Source organism: Hemicordylus capensis, chromosome 2 (assembly GCF_027244095.1).
Source record: "Hemicordylus capensis ecotype Gifberg chromosome 2, rHemCap1.1.pri, whole genome shotgun sequence".
Classification (NCBI taxonomy): domain Eukaryota; kingdom Metazoa; phylum Chordata; class Lepidosauria; order Squamata; family Cordylidae; genus Hemicordylus; species Hemicordylus capensis.
The window spans coordinates 349,961,839-349,986,993 of NC_069658.1; the positions used below are offsets into that span (position 1 = coordinate 349,961,839).

Consider the following 25,155-nt stretch of genomic DNA (forward strand, 5'->3'; position numbering starts at 1 on the left):
CAGACATTTGCTGAGCAACTACCACCTTATTTCATGTATGTGAGAAACCAATGTGGCAAAAATATGACACAAATGTTATGTGTTTAAAGCAATTACTTTATTAATAAATATACATCCATATGATGACGTAAATACAGATCATGAACACTACTCCATTCCCATACAGACAATTCCACACGAGTAGCTGAAGTTCATGGACGTAAGAACATACACAGTATCTAATCAGACTTTTTTTACAGCAGAAGACAGGGTGATGATACTTAATGAGTAATTATTTCCAACAAAATAACCTGTTCCATGGGAAAAGAAAGTTGTGGAAGATGTGAATCTTAAAAATAACCATTTAAGTTGTAAGCAGAGGTTTCTTAGAATTCCTTAACATAACTATAACTTTCAAGATGAAATAGATTACACATTGCAGAACCGAGAAACAGATTTATTTATATGGGGTGGGGGGAGATCAGAAGAAAAAGCTGCTCTAGTCCAAAGGAACTCAGGAAGGACAGGTCGCTTTTCTGACATATAATAATGTTTGTATTATCATATAGATGCACAATAAAAAGCATCAAGTATGGAATCTAAAAGTTTGACTGCAAGCAACCATTTTGTACTTAGTGAGCTGCTTGATGCTGCACTGTACATACAGTAATAAATGGCAGAATGATAACTTTATTGGTCATTTTCTAAGTTATCCCCATTACTCTGCCCTTCCAAAACAATAATTTAAAAAAAGATTAACTGCCTTCTGCATTGTGGATCAAGGAATTTTTCATTCTATATGCAATGATCTCACTTGTCTGGGTTTGTCCCAAGACTAAAACACTTTGAAACATAATTAAAACAAACCACAGCAAAAGAGAAATGCCAAATGAGTTTTGATCAATGACATTGTATCTTAATATGGGTGTACCAAGAAAAAAATACCAAAAAAATTGCTACCATCATAATAGTTCACTCCTTTGTAATAAAACTTGTGCCAATGTGTGTCAAGATTTGGAAAATATCCAGTGCAAGACTTCAAATATAGTAGTAAAGTTATTTGGTTCTACAGTTTAAGTAAATTTCATCAGAAAGTGAACAGCAATTTATGAATGTGTGTAAAATCGCAGCTACAGTACAGATCCCTATTAATGCTTAATTATGCTAAATGCTTTATCAAATGATGAAAAATAGAAATTCTAAATTTAACTAAAAGAAAAGTGAACACAAATTTGATGTGTAGATTTTCTGAACAGTGCCAATACACATCAACAACCCTAGTTTATGAAGAGCAGAATTTAAGTATATAATATAAAATTATCAATTTGCTTTACAAATCATGTATTAATACTATGTGGAGAAATGGACATTCCATCTCGCCTTCCCAATAATATCAAAGTATAGGAATTAACATGCCGTTTCAGTGTTTGTCATGACAAGAGACAGTGTTACAAAAAAAGAAAAGCACAATGTATTTTGAAGATTATATACAGGAGTAGCAAAAATATTTGAATATACCATTCAAACATCTCAAGTTCTTGACCGTTTTCCCCCACACACAGCATGGCACTTGTAAACCACAGCAGAGGCTAAAATAAAATGGAATCAAGAAATGCCCAACAGTGTTCTTCAGGCCTCATTTTCAAATCCAGGGTGTTTTAACTGCCCTGTAGAGAAATGGCCCTTTAGTGAAATGGAAGAGGGGGTTTTCCGCTTACTTTCTTACAACTGACCATATTAGTCTTTTTAGTGGGCATGTTTTCCACCTGATATGACTAATAAGCACTACAAATGAGCCTAAAATTGCTTAGATGATTTCATTATTTTCTCAGCATATTTGAATACAAAATTCTTTATACTAGAGCAATAATGCACCTGCGTTATCTTCCAACTGCACTGCACCATTGAGTAGATGTACACATAAGAAGGAAAAGGGTGTAGAATGAGGAAAACAGGAAGAGATAAGAAGCAAAATTACTCAAATGTACATTGGTGACATGCAACTTGCTCCTTGCCAGAAAGGTATGCTATTTTTGTAGTTTTTACATTCAGCTGCTTTCCAAGAGAAAGTTCAGAAAGGGTCTGAAGCAGCCTTTAGGTTGAGATAGGAAAAAACCCAACCATCTAACAAAACAGCCAACACAACGTATGTCCTGAGGGTGAATTAGCTCACCTTAGCATTGTGTGTGTCAGAAGTTGCACCACTGTGGGGAAAAGTTAATAAAGATTTCATACTTCCGAAGTTTCTTGAAGAAATATATAACGAGCTTCATAGCTTCGGGGGGGGGGAAACTATTTTAGTAGCAGTTTAGCTGCCATTAGTTTCAATGACTAAAGAGCCTTCCAGTACTGTTGAGGTTCATGGTTGCCAGTGCATACATAGTTCCCCCAAAAGAATTCAACACACCTATTATAAAACACAGGATAAAGTCCAGCTCATTATGAGTTAGGCATCACTGGAAAACCTGAAGGCTTGCTGCTTTTTTCCTGATAAAAAAGGCATGAAATGACATCCATTTCTTAAGTTATCATTACTTAAATCAGAGTTGTCATCAAAATGTCAGCAGGCCACAACATTTATCTTACAAAGGAAAAGAATCAACACTGTTCCATTTTTGTCACTCTAATTAACCTGAAATATTTGTTTTCATTAATTTGCAAATATTTATCTATAACCTCTCTTGTGTATTTGAAGATACAAATTTTAAAATTTAATCTATAACTATATGTAAACTTATTTTCAGAATTAACAGCTTTAATTCTAAATAAGAAATATTTGGAATATATTTAATATTGAGAGTTGTTTGAGTTACAATGTAATGTGTGTATTATACATTGTCTCACATATCCACACATTTAAAAAAATACCACATACCCAGTTTGGCGTAGAACATTAATTTTAGGTGCACAAAATGTCAGGAAATTTTATTTATAGTTCTGCACCTCCCATGCATAGATGTATTCCTTTAGTTTGTTAAATATCTGGGATCCATAAACAAACTGCTACTTGTTTGTGCATCTACTATATAGTTTCCAATTATGAACCATGAAATGTTATCCTTTGGTAGATATACGCTCTCTTACATACAGTATATATGACAAATAAAAAGACTCTTACATTATTAAAAATGGCAAGATGATCTATCTGAAAGGTATAATTTTTATCCACACCAAAGCAGATATTGCAAAGTCAGTTAAGACTTGTTTATTGACAGATTTTGGAAACGGCACATTTCTGCATACATTTGTGTCCATCAAATATCACTGAAAGACTGGATTTATATTTATACCATTGTGCAGAATCTCAACTCTGTTTACTATGGTTGCACATTATATGCATATCTGATAATACTGTTTAGAAGTTCCTTATAAAATATTACAGATGTTTAATTATTTGTATTTTGGTATGTGTAGTCTTAGGTTTTTATAAATCGCAAGTCATTATCCAATAGTTAGTAGAACTAGGAGAGCTACCATACTTTAAAGGCAAAATAGCACTCTGAATACATATCAGGTGCTGCATATGAACTATTTTTGAAAAATGTCTGCGTTATTTGAAGCTGATAGCACTTTAATGCAATGACTGCCTGGAATGACCACTTTTTTAAAAATATAGTTTTGAAAATTTCAAAGTATCTACAAATAGTTGAGGTCCGTGCTGAGTTCCAACAGTTGTGGAAAATTTAATTCTTTTCCTACTCCCTCCAATAAAAACAAAAAAAAAACCCCACAAACAGACATACATTGCAAAATATTAAGAATTGTTATTGGTAAAGCAGTCTGGAAGATTGGTTTTTATCAGTCTATTCTGATTTATTTTTGACCAAGTCTATATCATGACCTTCAATAACTTCAGAGGCAGAATCTGAATTGCTAATTGTGAATAACCACACAACAAAAATGGCCAGACAATAACTTTTGACACTTTAAATATTAGCAATTAACTGGATACACACAAGGGCATCGCTAAGGAGTCCGCTTGTAAACATAAGAAACATGAAAGTGATTATGATATGAAATCTATAAACAAAATTCAGGAAAGAAGAGTTATGGGAAAGTTACAAAAGAAGTGAAAAAACATGCCACAACTCAGATAATTTAAAGTAATTTCTGAGGAAATGTAATTTAATTCCTCTTTTTTTCATTCAGCAGGTTGCTTGATTTTGCTACTTGTTTCACCAGCAGCATGCACTCCTCTGTTATGCACCACAGCATACGGAAAAGCTGCACTGCTACAAGTATAACTTAGATTTGCAAGTCGTGATAGAGCTTTAATGCTACCTGGAGGTCTCCCTGGGCTGACTTTGTATCCTGCAGCTTTAGTTGTACCCAGGGGTCTGCCTGGACTTGTCTTAAATCCAGCTGCTTTGGTGGTCCCCAGCGGTCTACCTGTGCTTGTTCTATACCCAGCTGATTTTGTGGTCCCCGATGGTCTTCCACGTTTACCAGATCTGTTGAGATTTTTCTTTTTCTTTAGTTCATCTTTCGTCTCTATACTCCTGCCACTTGTGGTCTGCAAGTGTGGTTCATTTAACGCATCTTGTCTCTGGCATGGTATTGGCTTGTGGCTGACTGTGTGGCTATACTTGGTTTGTTGTGTGGAATATAAATCGAACTGATCAGTGGGTGTCACGTTGTCATCATTAAGGCAAGAACTCTTTCCAGTCCCGCAGAAAGGGGAGTTGCTGCTGGCAACAGGATGCATCATTTTCTACCAAAAAAAAAGGGGGGGGGGTGTTAAGATTGTTTCATATAAGAAAACATTCAACAGGAAAGCATTAGTTTGGTTTACAGCTATGAATGTTCTCCAAAAATAAGAGAAATTGGCACAAATCTTAACTAAGAAATAATGCATAAGTCTCCCTCAAAGTATCAGTATTACAATCATTAGCACTGTTCAACACCCAGATCAGATGATGGACAAATAGATAATGTTTATTGGTTTCTTTCATGTAGTCCAATTATAATTATAGGTTACAACAATATAGAATTAGCCACAACTCTCCCAATCATATTCCTTAGCAATCATATTCCTACTGCCTGAGCCATATCCCCTTTAGTGTTAAAAACCACACCTACATCCCACCAAAACGATCCATGTTATGATCATAAGACAAATGACGAGTAGTGAGAGAATTTGGGGTGGGGGTGAGGGGACCACACACACACCCCTACTTCTTTTAAACTCTTAAGATACAAATCAACTTAATTTCTCTGCAGGACAGGAAAATAGTATGTAGCACAGTATCCAGCACAAAAACTATTCACAATCAAGCAGGAGTGGATCTTATCATCTATGGGCAAACGGTAAGACTGAACTAATTAGATTAGAAACTGGCATAAGAAGCCAGAAAGTTCTTTATAGGGTATGCATATATTTCTGAGTCCAAACTGCTTTTCAAATAATTGCATAAGTGCCTTTCCATGTGGGTGTGGTGTATGTAGAGAAGGAATGGATTCTGTTGGAAGGAAAATAATTTTTAAAATGCATTTGCAATGCAGAGCGCTAACCAGGTTTTTCTCTGGGCAAGGATTAAGGAAGTGATCTCTATAAAAAACATTTGTCGCTTGCTAGAATGGAAACCCAGGCTAAGTGGTGGGCACCCAAGGAGGACAGAGAGGGGCACCCAGCTGTTCAGCAGGCATGGAGTAGGGAAAGGGTGTCCCCATGCATCTTTGTTCCCCATGGTGTCCTCTAAGTTACAGGAGACAGTTCATAGCTGCAGCAAGCATCATTGAAAAACCTGTGGTTTTTATATTATTTATGAATGCAGTTTTGAAACAGGCAGGCAGAGCTACCCTTGCAACTTCAGAATGCATTTGTTTGCTCCACCTTTGTAGTTAGTCTTTGCTTTACCTGTGGCTTATATAGATAGATAGATAGATTTATTTATTTTTACATGTGCTTCTTCCAAGAAACCCAGGGTGGTATACATGGTTATTATTTATTCTTTTTCTATACCGCCCTTCCAAAAATGGCTCAGGGCGGTTAACACAGAGAAATAATAAATAAATAAGATGGATCCCTGTCCCCAAAGGGCTCACAATCTAAAAAGAAACATAAAATAGACACCAGCAACAGTCACTGGAGGTACTGTGCTGGGAGTGGATAGGGCTTCCTCCAAGAAGCCCAGGGTGGTACACATGGTTACCTTTATCCTCCCAGCAACCCTATGAGGAAGGTTATGCCGAAAGATAAGTGACTGTCCCAGAGCCACGCAATGAGTTTCATGGCTGAATGGGGATTTGAACCTGGATTTCCCCAGTCTAGTCCAGCACACTAACAACTGTACCACTCTAGCTCAGAGTCCTTTCTGGTTATTTATTATTAGTAGTATTCATTTTTGAAATAATCAGGCAGACAGACCTGCCCTTGTGACTTCAGAATGCATTTACTCTCCACAGAAGCAGCCTTTTGTAGCTGGTCTGTGCTTTATTTGTGGCTTGTACAGTTCTTTTTCTGTATGTGTACTTGTGTTTTGATCCCTGTTCAGATTATACAAATCTAAACATTACTCTAGTCCTGTTAAGCACTGTAAAGCAACTGATGTTTTCCATATTTCTCTGTATCTCTGCTGATGAGCAATTGAGATTTGTGTGCTTGTGTTTGTATTTTGATTCCACTCAGCTACAAATCTATTGCTAAGGCACCCGCCTAGTTCTGGCTCCACCTCTGCAGCTGCCCACAACTGCCTTTGCCTCCTGCACCACCCACAATTTGCTCCACCTCTCACTACCTGTAGCTGTACCCATCACCTGCCCTGCCTACCACCCACCCACCCACCCCAGTCCCAAGAACCACCAGCTGCCACTGCAATCAAGTTATCTTTAAAACTGAAGGGCATTGCAATTATAATTATAATTAGAACAGATCTTCTGGAAGTTTATGAAATAATTAAAGATGAGGGTAGATGATACTCCTATTAGGATGTTGGGCAGGTCACAAGTGCACCAAACGAAAAACCAAGTAGCATCTTTTATTAAATGATTTGACAGGAAATACATCACAAGGGTATATTATTTTAGGTGGGAATATTAATACTATTCAGGATAAGCACTTCAATAAAATAATAATGTTGATTAATTAAGTGCCATCAAGTTGGTATCGACTCTTAGCAACCACATAGATAGATTCTCTCCAGGATGATCTGTCTTCAACTTGGCCTTTAAGGTCTCTTAGTGGTGCATTCATTGCTGTCACAAGTAATGTTGCCACAACATTATCAAAATCATTTTTAAAGGGAACTAAACCTGCAGGATATTTGGAAACATAATTATTCAATATATTATACATTTTATTCTAACACTCATGGATCTTACTCCAGAACTGACTTTTTTTTAAACATGCGCAATCTGACTTATTAACAAAAATATCAGAAGTACAAATACAATCAGCAGTATACATAGATCATGCTCCTATAACGTTTATCTGGAAACTAAGAGATAAGAGAAATGCAATACAATGAGGACAGAATACATTTTTGTTAAAACATTTAAATAAACTGATGATAGAGAAGGAATTCAAACAGTATTTTGTAAATAATGTGGCATTAGAGAAAAATTGGACAGTAAAGGGATGCAGGAAAGGCTGCTATCTGAAAGTTTTTTTATTTAAAAACACAAGCAGAACTGAGGAATAAGAGGGAAGCAGGTAATTCAAAGCACCAACAGAATATATAGAAAGACAATATAAAGCACCAGGTGATTTTGAGAAAACTGGTTGTAGCCAACAATTAGAATCTCTGAATGAAGTAACTGACAAACTGACTAGATTGGAAAATTGACTAGGTTGGTCAATAATTGACTAGATTGGTCATGGGGGAGCCGAAGAATATTTTCTGTAATATAAAAAAAAGTTGGACACAAATGTTAAAGGGATCAGCAAAATGTTGGTGTTCTGTTTTATAAATCTTCATTCCCCCCACCCCCAGGAAGACCATAGCAAGAAGCTATTGATATAATTATCTCTATGGCCAATTTACCCCAATTCACTTCAGAAGTCCTCTGAAGTGAATTGGGGTAAATTGGCCTAAGAGATAGTATCACTGACCAATCTTCTGACAGAAGATTGGTCAGTAACTGAGGCACCAGCAACTATGGATAAACTTTTATAAACATGTAAAAGCTAAAACAAGGCACTTGGCTCAGAAGGGTATCCAATAGAATTTTATTTTTTAAAAGATCTACAAGATTTTGCTTAACCCACTTTTGCATACAATACATTGATGATGCCCAAATCTTGGGAAGAATTCAAAATAACGTTGAGAGCTAAACCTGACAAAAATCCAAATCTCCCAGACTTCTACAGACCAATTTCGTTGTTAAATCAAGACTTTAAGATCTGGTCATCCATCCTAGAAGTTATGGAATGTAGTAGGATCATATACTGATGAGGATCAATCAGAATTTATCCCTGATCACAGAGTGGGAATCAGGGTGGATTGATTTAAATCACCAATAGAAAACCCTGTTTTAAATCTAGTTTCCCACTGATACTACTTCACATATTTCTTAAAATAATGGTACAAATATAAGCACTAAAACATGTTAATTTACAATTCAATAGAGCATTTGCAACATTTAAGAGCTTATATTTTGTATAATTGACATAATACCTGGTATTGTACGTACTGGATACTTTTACTCATTATCTGTGTCAAGCCACAGTTGAAAAAGCAGTACATTAAGGGATGGTAAGAAATAAATCACACTAGCTTATCCTGCGCAGAGCATCTGCGCCCTAGGACTTCATTGCACTCCTTACCTCCTGCCACAGTCTCTTTGTATTTGCTCAATGTCATAAATTTCTACTTGGAAGTAAGTCCCAATGATTTCTGCTGAATTTATGAAGTGCACATTGCAGGATCAGAGCCCTTAGTAGTTAAAAACTTTTGAGGACTAAATTGACCTTCTGCATAAATTGCAAGATGAAGTTTTTTTTCTCAAAGGGATGGGCCAAGGGTCTGATTCAGTATAAGGCAGCTTCCTATGTTCAAATGAGAGAACAGAACACACTCAAACACACACACACAGCTTCACTGCCATGCCCCTGCTATATTGCTCAGTGTCATTAATTTGTTTAAGCGCAGCAGTAGCAGCAGCCCCGCCTGCTGCTGCTGACAGGCATGAAACTGGTGACCACAGCCAAATGGATGCAGAGCAGTGGAGCTGTGCAGGGCTTTTCTGCAACTGCTGTGGAAGGCAGCACTGCAAAGTAAAGGGGGCTCACAGGCTTTTATCATGGCCATTCTCTACCCAGGAGTTTTGCTCGGCTTTGGCTTGTGGGGGTTCCTATTTGCCATGGGTGAGCCAGTCTCCACCCACATCAAGTTGCCTCTCTCTCTTACCCAACTGCTGGTCTCCGTTGCCCATGCCAAGTCTCTTTGCGAGGAAGACGGCCAAGCTGGGGCTTCCTGTCCAGCCTGAATGGACAGCCCTCGGTGAGCTCTCCCACCCCAGCTCAGCTGTCATCCCCACAAGGAGACTTGGTGGGGTGATGCGATGGAGGTTGGAGCCAACTTATGCTGCCGAGATGCCACTGCTCAATGTCTCTGTGTGCCTTCACCTCAGATCTCTCTCCTCAGCTGCCCTTCTGATCCTCCTTGGCAGCAAGCAGCTGCCCCTCTGTCCATTGCTCAGTAGGAATGTGCACAAACTGTCCAACCGATGGTTCAGCAGCGGGGTGTATGTTACCTTTAAGGGACTGGAAGGATACTCTTATGCCCCCACCACGTTTCCCCTGCCAACATTGCTGGCATGGGGCAACAGTGTACACATGGAGATGTGTCAGGCACTTCTGGTTTGACGCTGACAGGGGCAGCAAGGATGTACGCTGCCGCCCCGTGCCAGTTATTTTGAGCCGCTACACCAGTCTGAACTGGTCCGGGCACATTTCTACCGCACAGCCCTCCTCCGTGCCTTCTCTCTCCCTTCACCCCTTCCCTTCAAGTAAAACCTCTCTTCACTTCTTTCATCAGAACTCTCATGATATGTGCCACTTATGGCCTTATCCTTTTATATAGATAGCTAAGCAAAACAGCACTTCTATTGTAGTAAATTAATCTTAAATGCTACATATATATGTCATGTTTGCAACTGTAGCAGTCCCCTGGATCCAAGTTGTCTAGTCTTTATTCTTGTAACTAGACTCTACATCACCTTTTTGCATCGCTTACACTTGGCAGGTCTTCCTTTTTTATCAAATAATGTCCTCAAATTATTCCTAGATAGGCTTTCTCTAATGCTCACAAGCCATGACAATTTTCCTGGGGCAGAGTGCTGGGGAGGGGAGCTAAAGGAAACAGTTTACTTAATAATGGCTTCTCTTTTCCACTGTTTCTTTTTACTCTGCCTCCTTTCCTATAAAGTTTTGAGTCTCTGTCTTAAACTCCTCTACCTTGGCCCAGTCCCACCACTAAACAAGAATCCTATCATCAAGCCTGTGTCTTCGCAAATGTGAATTTCATGCTTTAAGAGACTAAAAGCCCAGCATTTTCTAAAACTAAGAGCTGGTAGTTACTGGTCAGACTACAACCATTTTCATGAGATGAAACTAAAATAAATGGCCATGTTTGATTGGAAGGTAATTCAGTGTGTGCAACAGAAAGTCATTAGTTTGCTTTTAGGAGACTGTAAGTGTTGATGTAGCAGGTATGTGCTGAAAAAAATCTTATTTTTTGGTTTTAAACAATCACTGATTTATTAATTCACTCTGGTGGTAACAATATTAGCTGAATAGTTACAGATAAACAGGAATCAACAAGACAAAAAAAGCATCTTTTAAAAAAATGTTCAGTAAGCTTATGACAGAACACAATCATAGTTTCCACCTTAAAGGCAGTCTTGGAGATAGCTAAGCGAATAATACTCACGTATAAGATCTTATGCTGAGGGCTGTAATTCATGGGAGACTGTTAGGTTTCATATCAATAGCGGGACTAGGAAAGGTTGTCTCCTCTCTCCATCACTTTTTGAGTTACTCATGGAACCTTCTTAAAACTTCTAAACTTCTTAGAGGAAATAATTTTATTAAAAGGTGCTACTATTGGTAAACAACCATTTAAAATATCTTCATATATTGAATACAAATGCTGCATTGTGCTCATGGAGGTAGAATCATCATCCTCAGCATTATTTGAGGTTTTAGAGCAATTTGGACAGACTACAGGATGTGCCAATATATTTATTGACATTAATATGAGCGCCTTCTTCTGCATGTTCCCCACTGAACATTAAGATCCTCTGAGGAGGTCCATCTTCAGTTACCACCAGCACGTCTGGTGGTGACTCAGAGGCGGGCCTTCTCTGTAATAGCTCCTGGGCTGTGGAATGCACTCCTGGCAGAAATCTGTAATCTGAGTTCATTACTGGCCTTCAGGAGAGCACTTAAAACCTATCTGCTTGGCCTAGTTTTCAAGGGTTTAAAAAAACCTGTTTTAAATGTTTTAGTTTTTAATGATTTTATGTTGTTTTTGAGTTTAACTGTTTCTGATTAGAGTTTCTGATTTTAACTGTTAATTGGTTTTAGTTTTTATTTTAATGTAAACCACCATGAGCCACTGGGCATCAAAATCTACAGGGAAGCTCCTACAAATATAAATATATTTATTTATAAAACATGTTTATATAACATGTATAAATAACACACACAAATATAAGCTTCAGAAGAGAATGAACCTTTAGGTATTTGGGCATCTTAATCCAAAATAATTTGGAAAAGCTGAATGACTTAAATATAAGTTATTCAATGAGGTGGTTAGAGATCTAGAACAAAAAGGCATTATCATATCTTGGTTGGGACATATACCACACATCAAAATAATTTTACCCAAGATAACATGTTTTTGTCAATGAATATTCTTCTTAGCTGACAGTTCAATCTTGAAAAAAATGTGGAAATGTTTTATTAATTTAACATGTTTTATACCGCCCACTACCAAAGTCTAGGCGGTACTATTAATGTACATACTATTAAAGTATGTTTGGAAAGGACCACTACCCTTGTGTTGCAAAGGAGTAATTCTACAGACATAAATTGGATAGAAGGGTGGAACTTCCTGATGTGGAAAACTATAATGCCTCTAAATCAGACATAATTCCTCAATGGAATTTACCAAATAAAATTATAACAATTAATTGTGACAGTCATTAATTTGCTGTAATATATTTATTTTATTGTTTATTATTTATTTATACATTCGATTTTTATACCACCCTTCCGAAAAGGCTCTAGGCAGTTTACAATTAAAATAGAAACCATTAAAACCAACAACAATTAAAACAGAAATATAAACACCAACTAACAAATAAAACATCTTAAAAAACAATTAAACAATAAGAACAATCAAAACCCTGAAAACCAGGTTAGAGCATTAAAACAATTAAAACTAATTAAAACCCTGGAAGGCCATATAGAAATACAACAATGATGTAATATAGAAATACAACAATGATGTTTTAAAGTTTAATTAGTTTTTATATTATTTCTTAGATTTTAGTCGTTGTTTGGTCAAATTGTAAACCGCCCTGAGATATTTTATTCTAGTTATCATATTTTTATACTGCCGATATAAAATCTCAGGGCAGTTTACAATTTGACCAAACAACAACTAAAATCTAAGAAATCATGCAAAAACCAATTAAATTTTAAAACATTGTTGTTTTATTTCTATACAACAATGTATAGAATGTATTTCACCTTTGTATTTCACAATGTATTTCATCTTTTAAAGCAACGATTCTCTTACATTTAACAGGAGCAGAGCAGTTGTCCCTATTTAGCCCCACTACAGCATTACTCCAGTGGCTGTTGCTGGTGTCTATCTTGTGTTTCTTTTTAAACTGTAAGTCCTTTGGGGACACGGAACTATTTTATAATAATTATTATTAGTTTTCTATGTAAACTGCTTTGAAACTTTGTTGAAAAGCAGTACGTAAACAGTAATAGTAGTAGAAATACCTGGAATGAAAGATTTGGGAGATGCTGCATTATGAATCAGGGCTAGGATGTGGCCCTATAATACAATTGTGGAAACAATAGGAGGGAGGAAAACCATTTCAATATCTCAAAATAAAGAACATTTTGTCAAAATTATTACAGAGCTATGGAGGAACTTATGAACAAACAGAAGGTTTTCCTGTCACCAGAGGTTGGAGTGTAAAGTCGCTACAGATTTGTGTTGCAACTGAACCTACTTAAAGCTAAATGGAATAGAGATTTGACACAGCCAATGTTGGAAGCAGAATGGAAATAGTTGTAGGAAAACACTGCAAATACAGTATCACCTTAAGGGAAAATTTGTATCAACTGCAACTTAGGTGGTATCTTACACCATCTCATCTTAAATATACCTGTCATCATTCAGATGAATGCAGTATGAGTGGAACAATTTTTTTTAATATTTTCTGACCTTGTCCAAATTATTTGAACAAGGGTAATGAACAGCCTTGCTGGATTAGGCCCAAGGCCTATCTAGTCCAGCATCCTGTTTCACACAGTGGCCCACTAGATGCCTCTGGGAAGCCCACAGGCAATAGCTGAGGGCATGCCCTCTCTCCCACTGTTGCTCCCCTGCAACTGGTATTCAGAGGCATCTTGCCTCTGAGGCTGGAGGGCCTATAGCCATCGGACTAGTAACCTCTGATAGACTTATCCTCCATGAATTTGTCTAAGCCCTTCTTAAAGCATTCCAGACGGGTGGCTGTCACACCACATCTTGTGGCAAAGAATTTCATAGATTAATGATGTGCTTTGTGAAAAAGTACTTCCTTTGTCGGTTCTAAATTTCCTGACCATCAGTTTCATGGGATGACCCCTGGTTCTAGTGTTGTGAGAGAAGGATAATTTTTTCTCTCCATCCACTGTCCAAACCATGCATAATTTTATAGATTTCTATCATGTCTCCCCTTAGTTGTCTTTTTTGCTAAACTAAAATGCCCCAAGGATCATAGCTTTGCTTCGTAAGGAAGGTGCTCTAGGCCTCTGATCATCTTGGTGGGAACACGGAGGTTAGGTTCCCAAGTTAACCCCCCGAAACTGCCCCCAAATAACAAAAATGGGCCAAAAGTAACCTACCATGCTGTGTGGGGCTGCTGGCACCCAGAAATGTCCCGCCAAAGTCCCCAAAGGTCATGGATTCCTCTCTTTTTTTGCCAAAATGAGCCACAAAATGGCCCCCTCTGACAAAATGGTGGCCAAAAATGACCCCCGCAGTCTTTTCTGGCCTTCTAGGAACCGCATATGGGATTTTTAACTCTTTCATATCTGCGGATAAGGAGATTGGTTGTCTGTTTGACACGTGTGGATACACGAAAGCACAAATAGTGGTTCTGTGTATAACGAGGTTTGCCTGTAAGTTTAAAAGCACTGACCCCAGTACAGATCCCTAGAGGATCTCATTTTTTGTTTTCCTCCATTTAGAGAACTGTCCATTTATACCTACCCTGTTTCCTGTCCTTCAACTAGTTGCCAATCCACATATAAACCTGTCCCTTTACTGTTAAATTTTCTCAAGAGTCTTTGATGAAGAAATTTGCCAAAAGCTTTTTGAAAGTCCAAAAATACAATGTCAGTTTGATCATCTTTATCCATATACCTGTTTGCACTGTAAAAGAACTCCAAAATGTTGCTGATGTAAGATTTATCCTTGCAGAAGCCTTGCTGGTTCCCCTTCAGCAAGGCCTGTTCTTCTATATATTTAACAATTTTATCCTTGAGAATAATTTCCATCAATTTGCCAGAACATATGGCCTTTAATTTCCCAGATGCCTCTGGGTCCCTTTTTGAAAATCAGTGTTACACTGAGTCTTCTGGTACAGAGCCTGATTGTAGGGACAAGTTGCATATTTTTGCAAAAAGGTTGGCAATTTCACATTTGAGTTCTTTATGGATTCTTGGGTGATTGCCATCTGGCCCTGGTGATTTATTAATTTTTCTGGTTTACAGCATTATCTCTCATCACCTTTATCCCACTCAGTTCTTTAGCCACTGTCTGAGAAGCTTGGTTCAGGTGCAGGTATATGCTTTGTATCCTCTGCCATAAAAACAGATGCAAAGAACTCATTCAGCTTCTCTGCAATCTCCATATTCTCCTTAATAATCCCTTTCATTCCCTCATCATCTAAAGGTCCAACTGCCTCCCTGGCCAGTTTCCTGCTTCTGGTGTAATCAATGAAGATTTTATTATTCCCCTTGATGTATTTAGCTAAATGTTTCTCAAACTCTTTTTTGCATTCCATATTGTCTCCTTGCATTTCTTTTGCCAGGATTTATGTTCTTTTCTGTTCTCTTTATTTGGGCAGACCTCCCCATTTCTGAAGGAAGTCTTCTTCCCCTTTATAGCTTATAACAAATCTTTGATTTGTTATCTATGCTGGCATTCTCCCGGACTTGGGGGTACATTTCCTCCTTCTTGGTATACTTTCTAACTGGGCTTCTATTATTGTGTTCAAATAAACTCCATGCATCCTGAAGCAAAGTGACACTCCTGATTTTCCTTTTTAGTTTTATTTTCAACAAACTCGTTTTAGAGAAGATTCCTCTTCTGAAGTTCAAAGCATCTATGTTAGACTTCCTTGTTGATTCTTCACTCACATATATGCGAAATTTGATCACACTATGGTCACTGTTCGATAATGGTTCTATGACACTGACATCTCATACCAGGTCCTGGGTACCACTCAGGATTAAGTCCAAGGTCGCTTTCTCTCTGGTTGGTTCCATGACCAACTGTTCTAGAGCACAGCCATTCAGCATATCTAGAAATGTGGATTCTTTGTCATTATCTGAGTGTGAATTTATCCAGTCTATGTGTGGGTAATTGAAGTCACCCATTATTACAGCTCTGTCTCTCTGATGCCTCCCTGATTTCATTCTGCAACTCTCAGTCACTGTCAGTGTTTTGATCAAGGGGGCAATAGCACATCCTTAGTAATACATTTCTTTTCAGGCCTAGTATTGTCACCCACAATGTTCCTGTGGAGGACTCCAGTCTTGCTAGATTTTATAGCTGTCCCTTCTTTAACATGCAGTGCTGCTCCATCCTCAATCTGCCCCTCCCTGTTCTTCCTCTAAAGGTTATATCCAGGAATCACAGTGTCTCACTGTGATCATGTTTCCGTTATGCCAATCATGTTTCCGTTATGCCCATTATATCTATGTTTTCATTAGCAACTAAGCACTCAAGTTTGCCCATCTTGGCTCAGTCACTTCTGGCATTGGTATACAAACACCTATACACTGAATCCCTTATCTATTGTGTTCTATCTCCCTTACGGAAATTTGATCACTTTGACCAGCTAACACATCCGTCTGTCTGCTGCTAACTGAACAAAAGAGGCACCTTTTAAAAGTGATGATTCTCTTTATTTAACAGGGAGAGAGCAACTGGCCCTATCCATCCTCAGCATAGCATCCATCCAGTGGCTGTTGCTAGTGTCTATCTTATGTTTCTCTTTTAGATTGTGAACCCTTTGGGAACAGGGAGCCATCATATTTATTTCTTCTATGTAAACTGCTGTGGGAACTTTTGTAGAAAAGTGGTATATAAATATGTCATATTCTACTCTGTCCCCTTCTGGTCTATCAAACACTGACACCCTCACACTTTAAGGGATGGCATTTGCCAAACCGGATACTGCCCAGCTCCTGTCAGACATTCCCCCAGGTGTCATTTTAAAAGCTGCTATGCAACCTTTTTTATTTTAAGCACCAGCAGTCTAGTTCCACCTTGGTTACTTTGTTACTTCCTTGATACTTCCCAGGGTAGTGTCAAGATAAATAGCACCAATGTAACAATTGTATGCAAGTTTTAAGGAAATAATGTTTCTAGGACAAAGTTAACAAAAATATAGTAATATTGTTCCTAAGACTACTTCATTATCAAATTATCTAGTCTGCTTAGCAATATGTAAAAACAGCTTGTTCTATCAAAGGCATTCAACCCCTGATCCATCTGATACAAAACATGTTGGACAAGAGAACGGAGGTGCTATTGGTGCACCAGCTGAAGATAGAGTGACCATTTCACCTAGATGTGCATAGAAGACGACCTGACCTGTTAAGGATCCATCTTAGGCAGCCTGAGTAAAGAACTTTGACAATTCTAAGCTATTATCTACTTTTAAGCAAAATCAGCAGTTTTATGGAGCGAGAACAAGACTGCTTTTTGGATGAGCCAACAATGATTTTTCAACTGTAACCAGTGGAAGGACCTTGACTGTCTCATTTCTGCCTGAACATAAGCTACTATAATAACCAACCTTCTTGATACACTGCTTATTAATCTGAGCTTGTCTGCATACCCAGAATGGGAAATTTGGGAACAAAAAGAGCAGTATTTGAAAATGCTCTGAGTTATAATTATTCAATACAAAACTCAGTTTATTAATTAATATGAACATTGCTGGATTGCCAAGAGAATGCAACTAACAGAAGGCCTGAAACATTGGGAGTAATTTGGCTTAAGTATAAAGGCTGGAGGCCTGGTATGTTGAGAGGATCCTTTTGTAGGGCTTTGGGCTTGTTCTTTTCCTTTTTCAGACTAATAGTTTTTCAGGATGAAGGAAAGCTCCATTGAGAGGCTCTCTCTCCACCTTTCCTTGCTTTCCCCTTTTTTAGCAATCTTATTTTTGCTGTAACATTTAAAAAATATTAACAGAGTGCCTCTAACTTCTGAGACTTCTAGAGACACTTCAACTTGAAAACTGGTAGCTATCAATTTTATTTATTTGCATTTTGACTGTAAATTTTATGCACTACTGCTTTTTTGCTGGGAACAAGTAGAGCTTTCAAGTGACCTAAGCAGGAGGAAGAAAAGTGTTTGATTTAACTGCATGGTTGTATGAAGCTTATGTTGTGTTGAAAATGTTTTTGTGTTTCTTTTCCATGCATACATCTAAGTTCCTCTGTTTAATTTCTTCTTAGTTTCTCTGTACAACACTTAATGTCTGAATAAACCACTTTAATTCATTTAAGTAAAACCAGTCAGTCAGTATTTTGTGAACTGGTGTGTGTTTTTCCAGCCACATGTTTTCTCATCCGTTAGCCACTAAAGCAAATAAAGGACCTGGTTTTCCCCAAACATCTCACTGTTCAACAGTTTCCTTTCAAGATGGCCTCTGAGGTAGTGTTGAATCTCTCAAGTAGTACTGAAATCTCTCAAACACATTTTAATGCCTAGAAAGAGGGGATCTCATAGTTGCTGGTGGTAGACCAGCAACTACTCAAGCAACCATCTGAAGTCATAATTCTTTCCATCCCTTCGTCTGTGGCAGAAAAGTTAGGACAATCCACTCATGGTGCCCACAGCATTCCCCATCCTCAATGTAGGATTTATCTACAGACCTTGACAGCAGTTGTCTGTAATTTATTAATCTGTGGAATTACCAGGGACACTGATATAGTCACCCAGATGTTCTCTCACAGGTCCTCCTGATTTATCGGGGAGCAGAGAGGGCTCAAGCAAGAAGAGAAACTAAAGCACAAGTGAAGCTTCATCAATACCAAAGCTAGCCGATAATGGTAAGCAGTATTTAATTTTTTTTAAAAAATCCCCAAACCAAGCCAATAATATAGTATTTTCTCTGCCACCATTGTGTTGTAAAGTACTATCCATTCAAGCAATTTCTTTGATTAACAGATCTGGTGAAACAGGATTGTCTCCACTGGAGGATGTTAAATCATATGCCCACTATGAATGGTTAGACAGGAGTTTGGAGACAAAATCACTTGTATTCACCTTGGTTTAGAGCACGCCTGATGCTTAGGCCCTCCAGATGTTTTTGAATGACATCTCCCATAATCCCCAGCTACAGTGGCCAATAGACAGCGATTATAGGAATTGTAGGCCAACATCTGCAGTAGGGCTGAAGCTGAGGAGCCCTGGTTTAGGGTTTACCTATACATTAAACAGATTAATTGTCTAATCCCTTCCTATGTCTAATTCAAGCCTGCTCAATTTAGGCCCCCCAGCTACTTTTGGACTACAACTCCCATAATTCCTAGCCTTTGTGTCCAATAGCCAGGGATTATAGGAGTTGTAGGCCAGCATCTGCAAGAGGGCCAAAGTTGAGCAGCCCTGGATTGGAAGGATAGGTAACTGACAGTTAAGTCCCTTCAAATAATATTAATAGATTTTAGACCACTTTATTATTAAAATTCTTCCTCCAAGGAGCCCAGAGCGGTATACTACATACTTGAGTTTCTCTTTCACAACAACCCTGTGAAGTAGGTTAGGCTGAGAGAGAAGTGACTGGCCCAGAGTCACCCAGCTAGTTTCATGGCTGAATGGGGATTTGAACTCGGGTCTCCCCGGTCCTAGTCCAGCACTCTAACCACTACACCATGCTGGTTCTTTACATCTCTGCCATAAAGCTGCCCAAATGAATCATGTTTAGGTTTAAATAACTGAAATCAACAGACACAACAAAATTAAGTAAATCTACATGTTTTTGAGGGCTAATACAACCCCTCCTAAAGTGTGTATTTCTTAAATGTCAAAAGGAAACATAGGTGTGCTTCTCTTCTTTCCTAAACAGAAGTGATCTACAAGCAGGCAGCTGAATGAACCACATAAAGGTTCGTCATACTTGTTGCCTTTCCCCCCTAAATGGCTGGAATTTCATATAAAAAGGGGTATATTATTAATACATATGATGGGCCTTTCATGTAGGAAATCTGTCTTGTGTGCAACAGCCAAGGTGAATTACATGTGCAATCGTGTTTTATTTTGTAAGACAAAAGTCTGAAAGCAACAAATTAATTACATATTACAGGGCTTTCCCAAGAGTAGTTGAAGGGTTGCCAGGGGATATGCAGAGCCCTCCTCCCTCCCCACACTGCAGCCATACTATTTGTTCCACATCTAAGGATTGCCAGTTTGAAGCAGACATGTTCTCAGCATTGCAGAAGGGGAGGGAAGCATGTGAAGACCCTGCTCCTGATTGCCTGGCTACATGCTGAAACTCAGCATACCCCTCCCTTCAGCCTGACCAAAAGGCTTCAGAAAGTTAGCAATGAATACTCCAATGAAACTAAAATGACATGTAAATTTGTTCCATTAATTTCAACAGGAGTACTCACGAGGAACTTAGTCTGGAATGTAAGCTAGAGACTAGAGTTTCATAACTGCAACACCTAAATTTACATGTGCATACACATACAATTTCACTCTCTCACTCACTCTAAAAATCTCTATGGGGTACCTGAGCTGAAGGTTTGCAAGAGAAGTTGTACACTTGTTAGGTTGGGAATCCCTGACATATTATATTATGCTGTGACTACCTAAGCAATTACTGTTGCAGGAAACAAACAAACAAAAAAAAAAAAAAGAGGAACATGCAGGTGAAAGCTATACAAGTAGTTAAATAGGAGGAAGATATGCATTCAAGTTCCTCTATTAAAGCAACCCCCCAACACAAACTATGAAAAAGTCTGAGCAGCTTTATACTATTATCTGAAACTTGTAAGAAACAGGAGTAAATCAGATTCAGTAAGGCAATGTCTAGAATTTTACATAAACTACCTTAGATAATAATTTAACAGAAAGGTGAGATATACATGTTAATAAATGAATAGGAGTGCTAAGCCTGATTAAATGGTTATAGCAGCCAATTATAAAGGTGCCCTCAATTAAGTGGGCATCAGACAAAAAATAGTGTTTCAACACATAAAAATGATAGATGGCAACTGTCAGCTTGAACAAGACAATCTCCTTTCTCACTAAAATATGAAGTACTGTAATGCCTGCCTCAATACCTACGTACATAATCTCAAAACAAATAAAAGTACACTTCTTGCTTCAGAGCTACTGTTTTTACCTATATGCAAATTTAATCAAACACACACAATTAACCAAGATTTATTTAATATAGTGACAGCTCAATACATATTCAGTGTTGCCTCCCAAAATAGTTTCCTGGACAAGGAAGACAGAGTCATTCTCCACCTTTTCCTAAGATCCTGTGCTGCTCTTTATGAATATACATTTCTCATGGCAAAGAGGAAACAGGAATAATTATACTCCTACTGCATCAAGCAATAGGCTGGAATGCTTACTTACAAGAAAGCCACTGATGGGGAGGGCTTCCTTTCAAGCAACTATATTCTGGCCTAGTTAATTTCATTCCTAAAGAGGATTAGGGTTGGTATGTAAGGAAGAGTAAATGATTGGAATGCTTCCAAAAATGAATGTTTGTTACCATTAAATAAAAGAATTGCAAGTATAATTCACATACTGCAGTGCATCCTGGATAAAAGTAGCTTGATCTACATTCTTAAAACACGGCTTGGCAAATCCCAGGCACCAGATAGTACTTAGAAATTCAACCATGGTGCCAAACTAGGATATTCCACAGCAAAGTTATTAAATAAAATCTTTGTCATAGGCAGCTTCTAAACATGTTACTTGTAAAGATGACAAAAAGAAGCCCTTTTACCTCCCCCTGACACACACACAGTCTGTCACTAAGTCCAGTAAGTTTGTCGTGTCCACTGTATTACTCCCAACCTTTTTGGCCATTTCCTAGATCCAAAGAAAATGCGTAAAAGGCTAGTATTAAAGAAATTCAATAGCTGCTGATGATCTAAGTTGCAAAATGAAGAGAGCAATAGCAACAGAAGCATGTCTAAAACTAAGATGTACAGGCATTCAGAAAACCAAAATTTTCACAACTGTATCTTGGATAGAAATTATTTATTTAACATATTGTATACCGCCTAAAACTTACATCTCTGGGCATAAATTAGAATAGATTCCACTTCTCCTCCTAAGAATCTACAGCAGATTTAATATATAACCCAAAACATATTTTAACAGATACTAGTATGTACTAGCTAAATACAATGAAAAGTCTAAATCTTTAAACACACTAGAACTTAGACCCCAGCTATAATCAATGGGACTAAAAAATAAGGCCCCCCAGATTTTGATACAAATCAGATGTATTCAAATAACAGAGCTTATGAAATGTGGATTGAGTCTATCAAAAACAATTCTTGAGAAAACAGCAATACAAGTATTTTTCACATGTCTGAACTATCGAATTACAGACAAAATACAAGAGCAGCTAAACATTTCCATGGACACAGAGAAAGAAAGAGTGCAACCACACAGTCAATTTCTTGGCAACAACAAAGGCAGTGAAATAGGATACTTAACAAAATGAGAAAAATTCCAGAGGAGTAGCCATGTATGAGATGTACACAAGATGTGTAGCTCTCCCTGCTGTTTGGAGGCCACAACAGTGAGCAACACAGAGCATAGAAAGCAACAGCAGCTTACCTATCCTCTTCTCTCTCCACCCCACTGCCCCCCATAGCTCTGGAGTGTGAGCATCTTCTCAATTTGCAAGGAAAGCTGGGTGGAGGACGACAGTTAAAGGGTATCTAATTCAATCAGCAGTAGGAAAAATAAAACGGGTCAAGAGGAGGTTTGCCACTGTCTGCTAAGACTATACATTATCTTATTCGATTGTTTTAACAAATAAGTTGCATTTTAACACTCGTTGCTTTTGTCCTTACTAACAAAATAGTTAGAAACAGACTATTTGTTAGACCATTTCCTCCCTCTCTCAAGCTTTCAGGGCGTGTTGTTGTTGAAGGAAATAATTCTGAATACATGTTTGCATTAGGAAAAAAATTAGGGGTGGTGGCAGTCGTCAAATTTACTCTTCTAGAACAAAAAAAAAAAAATCGTAGTTTATTGTTGTGCAAGCATGTTTAGAGAACAAATAAAATGCGGGGAGGAGTCTTTTTGGGGGAGTATAGTTGGGGCTTTCCCCGGGGGGCATTTAGAGGAGCAAGGAAGAGAGAGCCTTAAATCCTCCAGGCACTAGTGGGGTGAGGGAGACGAAAGAAAGCCCCACGGTTCTGCTCCCCCCTCTCCAGTCCCACACGGACGGAGCGAATGCATCAATAGGCCGATACGAAAAACTGCGACCGAGAAAGAGGAGCCCGCTGTCCCTCGGCCGGCCCCTTGCTCGCTCCCCTCTTTCTCTGGCACGCAGAGCCAACGGGGCGAGGCTCCATCTTGCCCACCCAAAAGGGGGAAAGCGACACTAGGCCCGGGGCGCCTCCTACCTGCGCGAAACGGGCGCGGGGGGGCGACGACTGGCCTGGGGGGGCAGCGGGGGTCGGAGAGGCGATGCCTTGCGGGGCGCTGGGGCCCCTCCCCACGGCCGGCTTCCTGGCTGGCTGGCTTCCTCCCTCCCAGGCGGGTGAGCAGGCAGGCAGAAAGACCGACGGGGAAGGAACACAGCCAAGGGAGCCGAGCAGCTGCGGGGAGCCGTGGCGGCAACGTGCGCGCTCCTCCTCCTCAGGGCCGCGGCGGGAGCGAGCGCGGTCGAGGCGGCCGGGAGGCGTCGGGCTGGGGAAGAGGCGGGGAGGAAGGACGGAGGGACCAATCGCTGAGGGGGGAGTCGCTCCGAGGAGAGCGCGCGGAGGAAGACAGGCTCGGCCTAGCGCGAGCGAGAGGGGTGGGGGGAGCCGTCACGAGTCGGGGAAAGAAAGTGGACGCCGCGTGGAGGGCTGCGATCCCGAGCCTACCCACTGTGCAGGAAGTAAACTTGCGGGGGCTGCCATGCGTCTACATGCTTGCGAGCGCGCTGCGCATCTTGTCATCATGACATTGTTAAGAATATTTATATACCGCTTACACACAGTTCTCAAGGGAGTTTCGTAGCAAAAAGGAACTCACGCTCTAAAAAGAAACACAAGGCAAACACCAGCAACGGATGGTGTCCTCCCAGAAAAAATAAATAAAATAGGGACACTTGCATTCTCTCTGCTAAAGAACCACCGCTTAAAAAGATTTCTTTTTGCCGGGTAGCAGGGATGATGTTTAGTACTGAGGTCTAAATGAGATGAGAGAGTGCATAAAAATAAAACTCGAATGATGCGAGCTTTGAAAGCTACTATGTCTTCATACTACATTTTAGAATTCGCTAATTTAGTATTAGTGCCTGCAAAAGATGCGCGCCCAGTTTAGAAACGTTTGGTTCACTTTAACTCTACTTGTAAGTTGTAGTCATATATCTTTTAACCTTTAATAAATAAATAAAGACCAGTCCCCCTTGTTCTGAAATAGCCATTTATCTTGTATTGTCCTCCTTATAGCTGTGAAGCGCATGCGTAAAGGAGGAGCGGGGAGAAGAGAAACATGGACAAATGAGAGTGCTAAAGCAGTTGGAGAGACAAAACAGAAAGGGAGACTGCGGATGTTTATCTTACGTTTCAGGGAAAAGGTGTTGTGTGTGTATTAGAAAAACGTTCTCTGTCGTCTTAGTCTGTTGTTGTAGCTATGTATCTTAAACCGTGGCTAATTTACCGCAGAAACAAAACAACTTTCTTCATTGGATGCAACTTGCACCCATCTAGGGCTTTAGGTGTTGCAGTGCACTGCACGTGAAGGCTTTCATCCCAGTTTCTAAAGTGCCACCCACCCAGCCCACTACAAAGCAAGGAGGATAGAGCATATAGCTCTGACACCCAGTAGTTGAAAGCACTTCCAGTGCTATCTCCTCAGTAAGTTATGCAAATATGTCTGAGCAGCACTGAGCGGCTCCTATGTTCCTTCCAGTGTGACGCTACGTGTGGGTAGCTCTGCCCCCTTTATATGACAATATGGGTGATATAAATAAGTCTGGATAGTGGAAAGTGCTGAATCCATTTTTAAACTGAATCCATTTTTCTATATCTCTATTTTAGAATTTCTGCTGCACTGTCATCAGTGCTTGAAGATGATCAGATTGGGAGTTTTCCTCCTTTCTGAACTTGAGTAAGCACTCTTTAATTTCATCAGTACAGTATGGGTTTTCTTTCCTGCTGTGGTCTCTACAGGAAACCAACAATGTTTCCCTCTGTTGATTATTGTATCATGTGGTTAAGAAAGAGTTTTAGTCTAAATTTTTGTGCTGGGATATCATTCGGAAGTGCAACTCTGACAGGGTATTTTGCAACACCAGAACAGGGGCTACATCAGCCTGCTGCAGCAGAAATCTATGGCTCTTTAAAGACCAACATGTTTATTGTGGCATCAGATTTCATGGGCCACATGTGCAAAGGGAGATGAGGTTCCCAAAAAGCTTGCTACAATCAGTTTATTAGATGCTAAGATGCTGCTTGGGACTCTGATGTTTTGCAGTTGTACTGCAGTGGCTGTTGGAGTGTCCCTTCTAAGC

General features: G+C 39.1%; 1 protein-coding gene across 3 annotated transcripts; it reads right to left on the bottom strand.

Moving 5' to 3' along the window:
- Positions 1 to 75: 75 nt before the first annotated feature.
- On the bottom strand, positions 76 to 23,337 carry C2H5orf24 (chromosome 2 C5orf24 homolog). 3 transcript variants are annotated; one of them, XM_053298231.1, is made up of 3 exons: positions 23,057 to 23,337; positions 22,260 to 22,334; positions 76 to 4,690 (listed from the first exon to the last, which is right to left on the bottom strand). In XM_053298231.1, the coding sequence occupies exon 3, from the start codon at positions 4,685 to 4,687 to the stop codon at positions 4,121 to 4,123; it is 567 nt and encodes a 188-aa protein (XP_053154206.1). In that variant the 5' UTR covers positions 4,688 to 4,690; positions 22,260 to 22,334; positions 23,057 to 23,337; the 3' UTR covers positions 76 to 4,120. The 3 variants fall into 3 exon arrangements, with proteins under 3 accessions (XP_053154206.1, XP_053154204.1, XP_053154203.1); XM_053298229.1 differs by lacking the exon at positions 22,260 to 22,334 and having other exon boundaries at positions 23,057 to 23,336; XM_053298228.1 differs by lacking the exons at positions 22,260 to 22,334; positions 23,057 to 23,337 and adding an exon at positions 10,851 to 10,871.
- Positions 23,338 to 25,155: the final 1,818 nt, after the last annotated feature.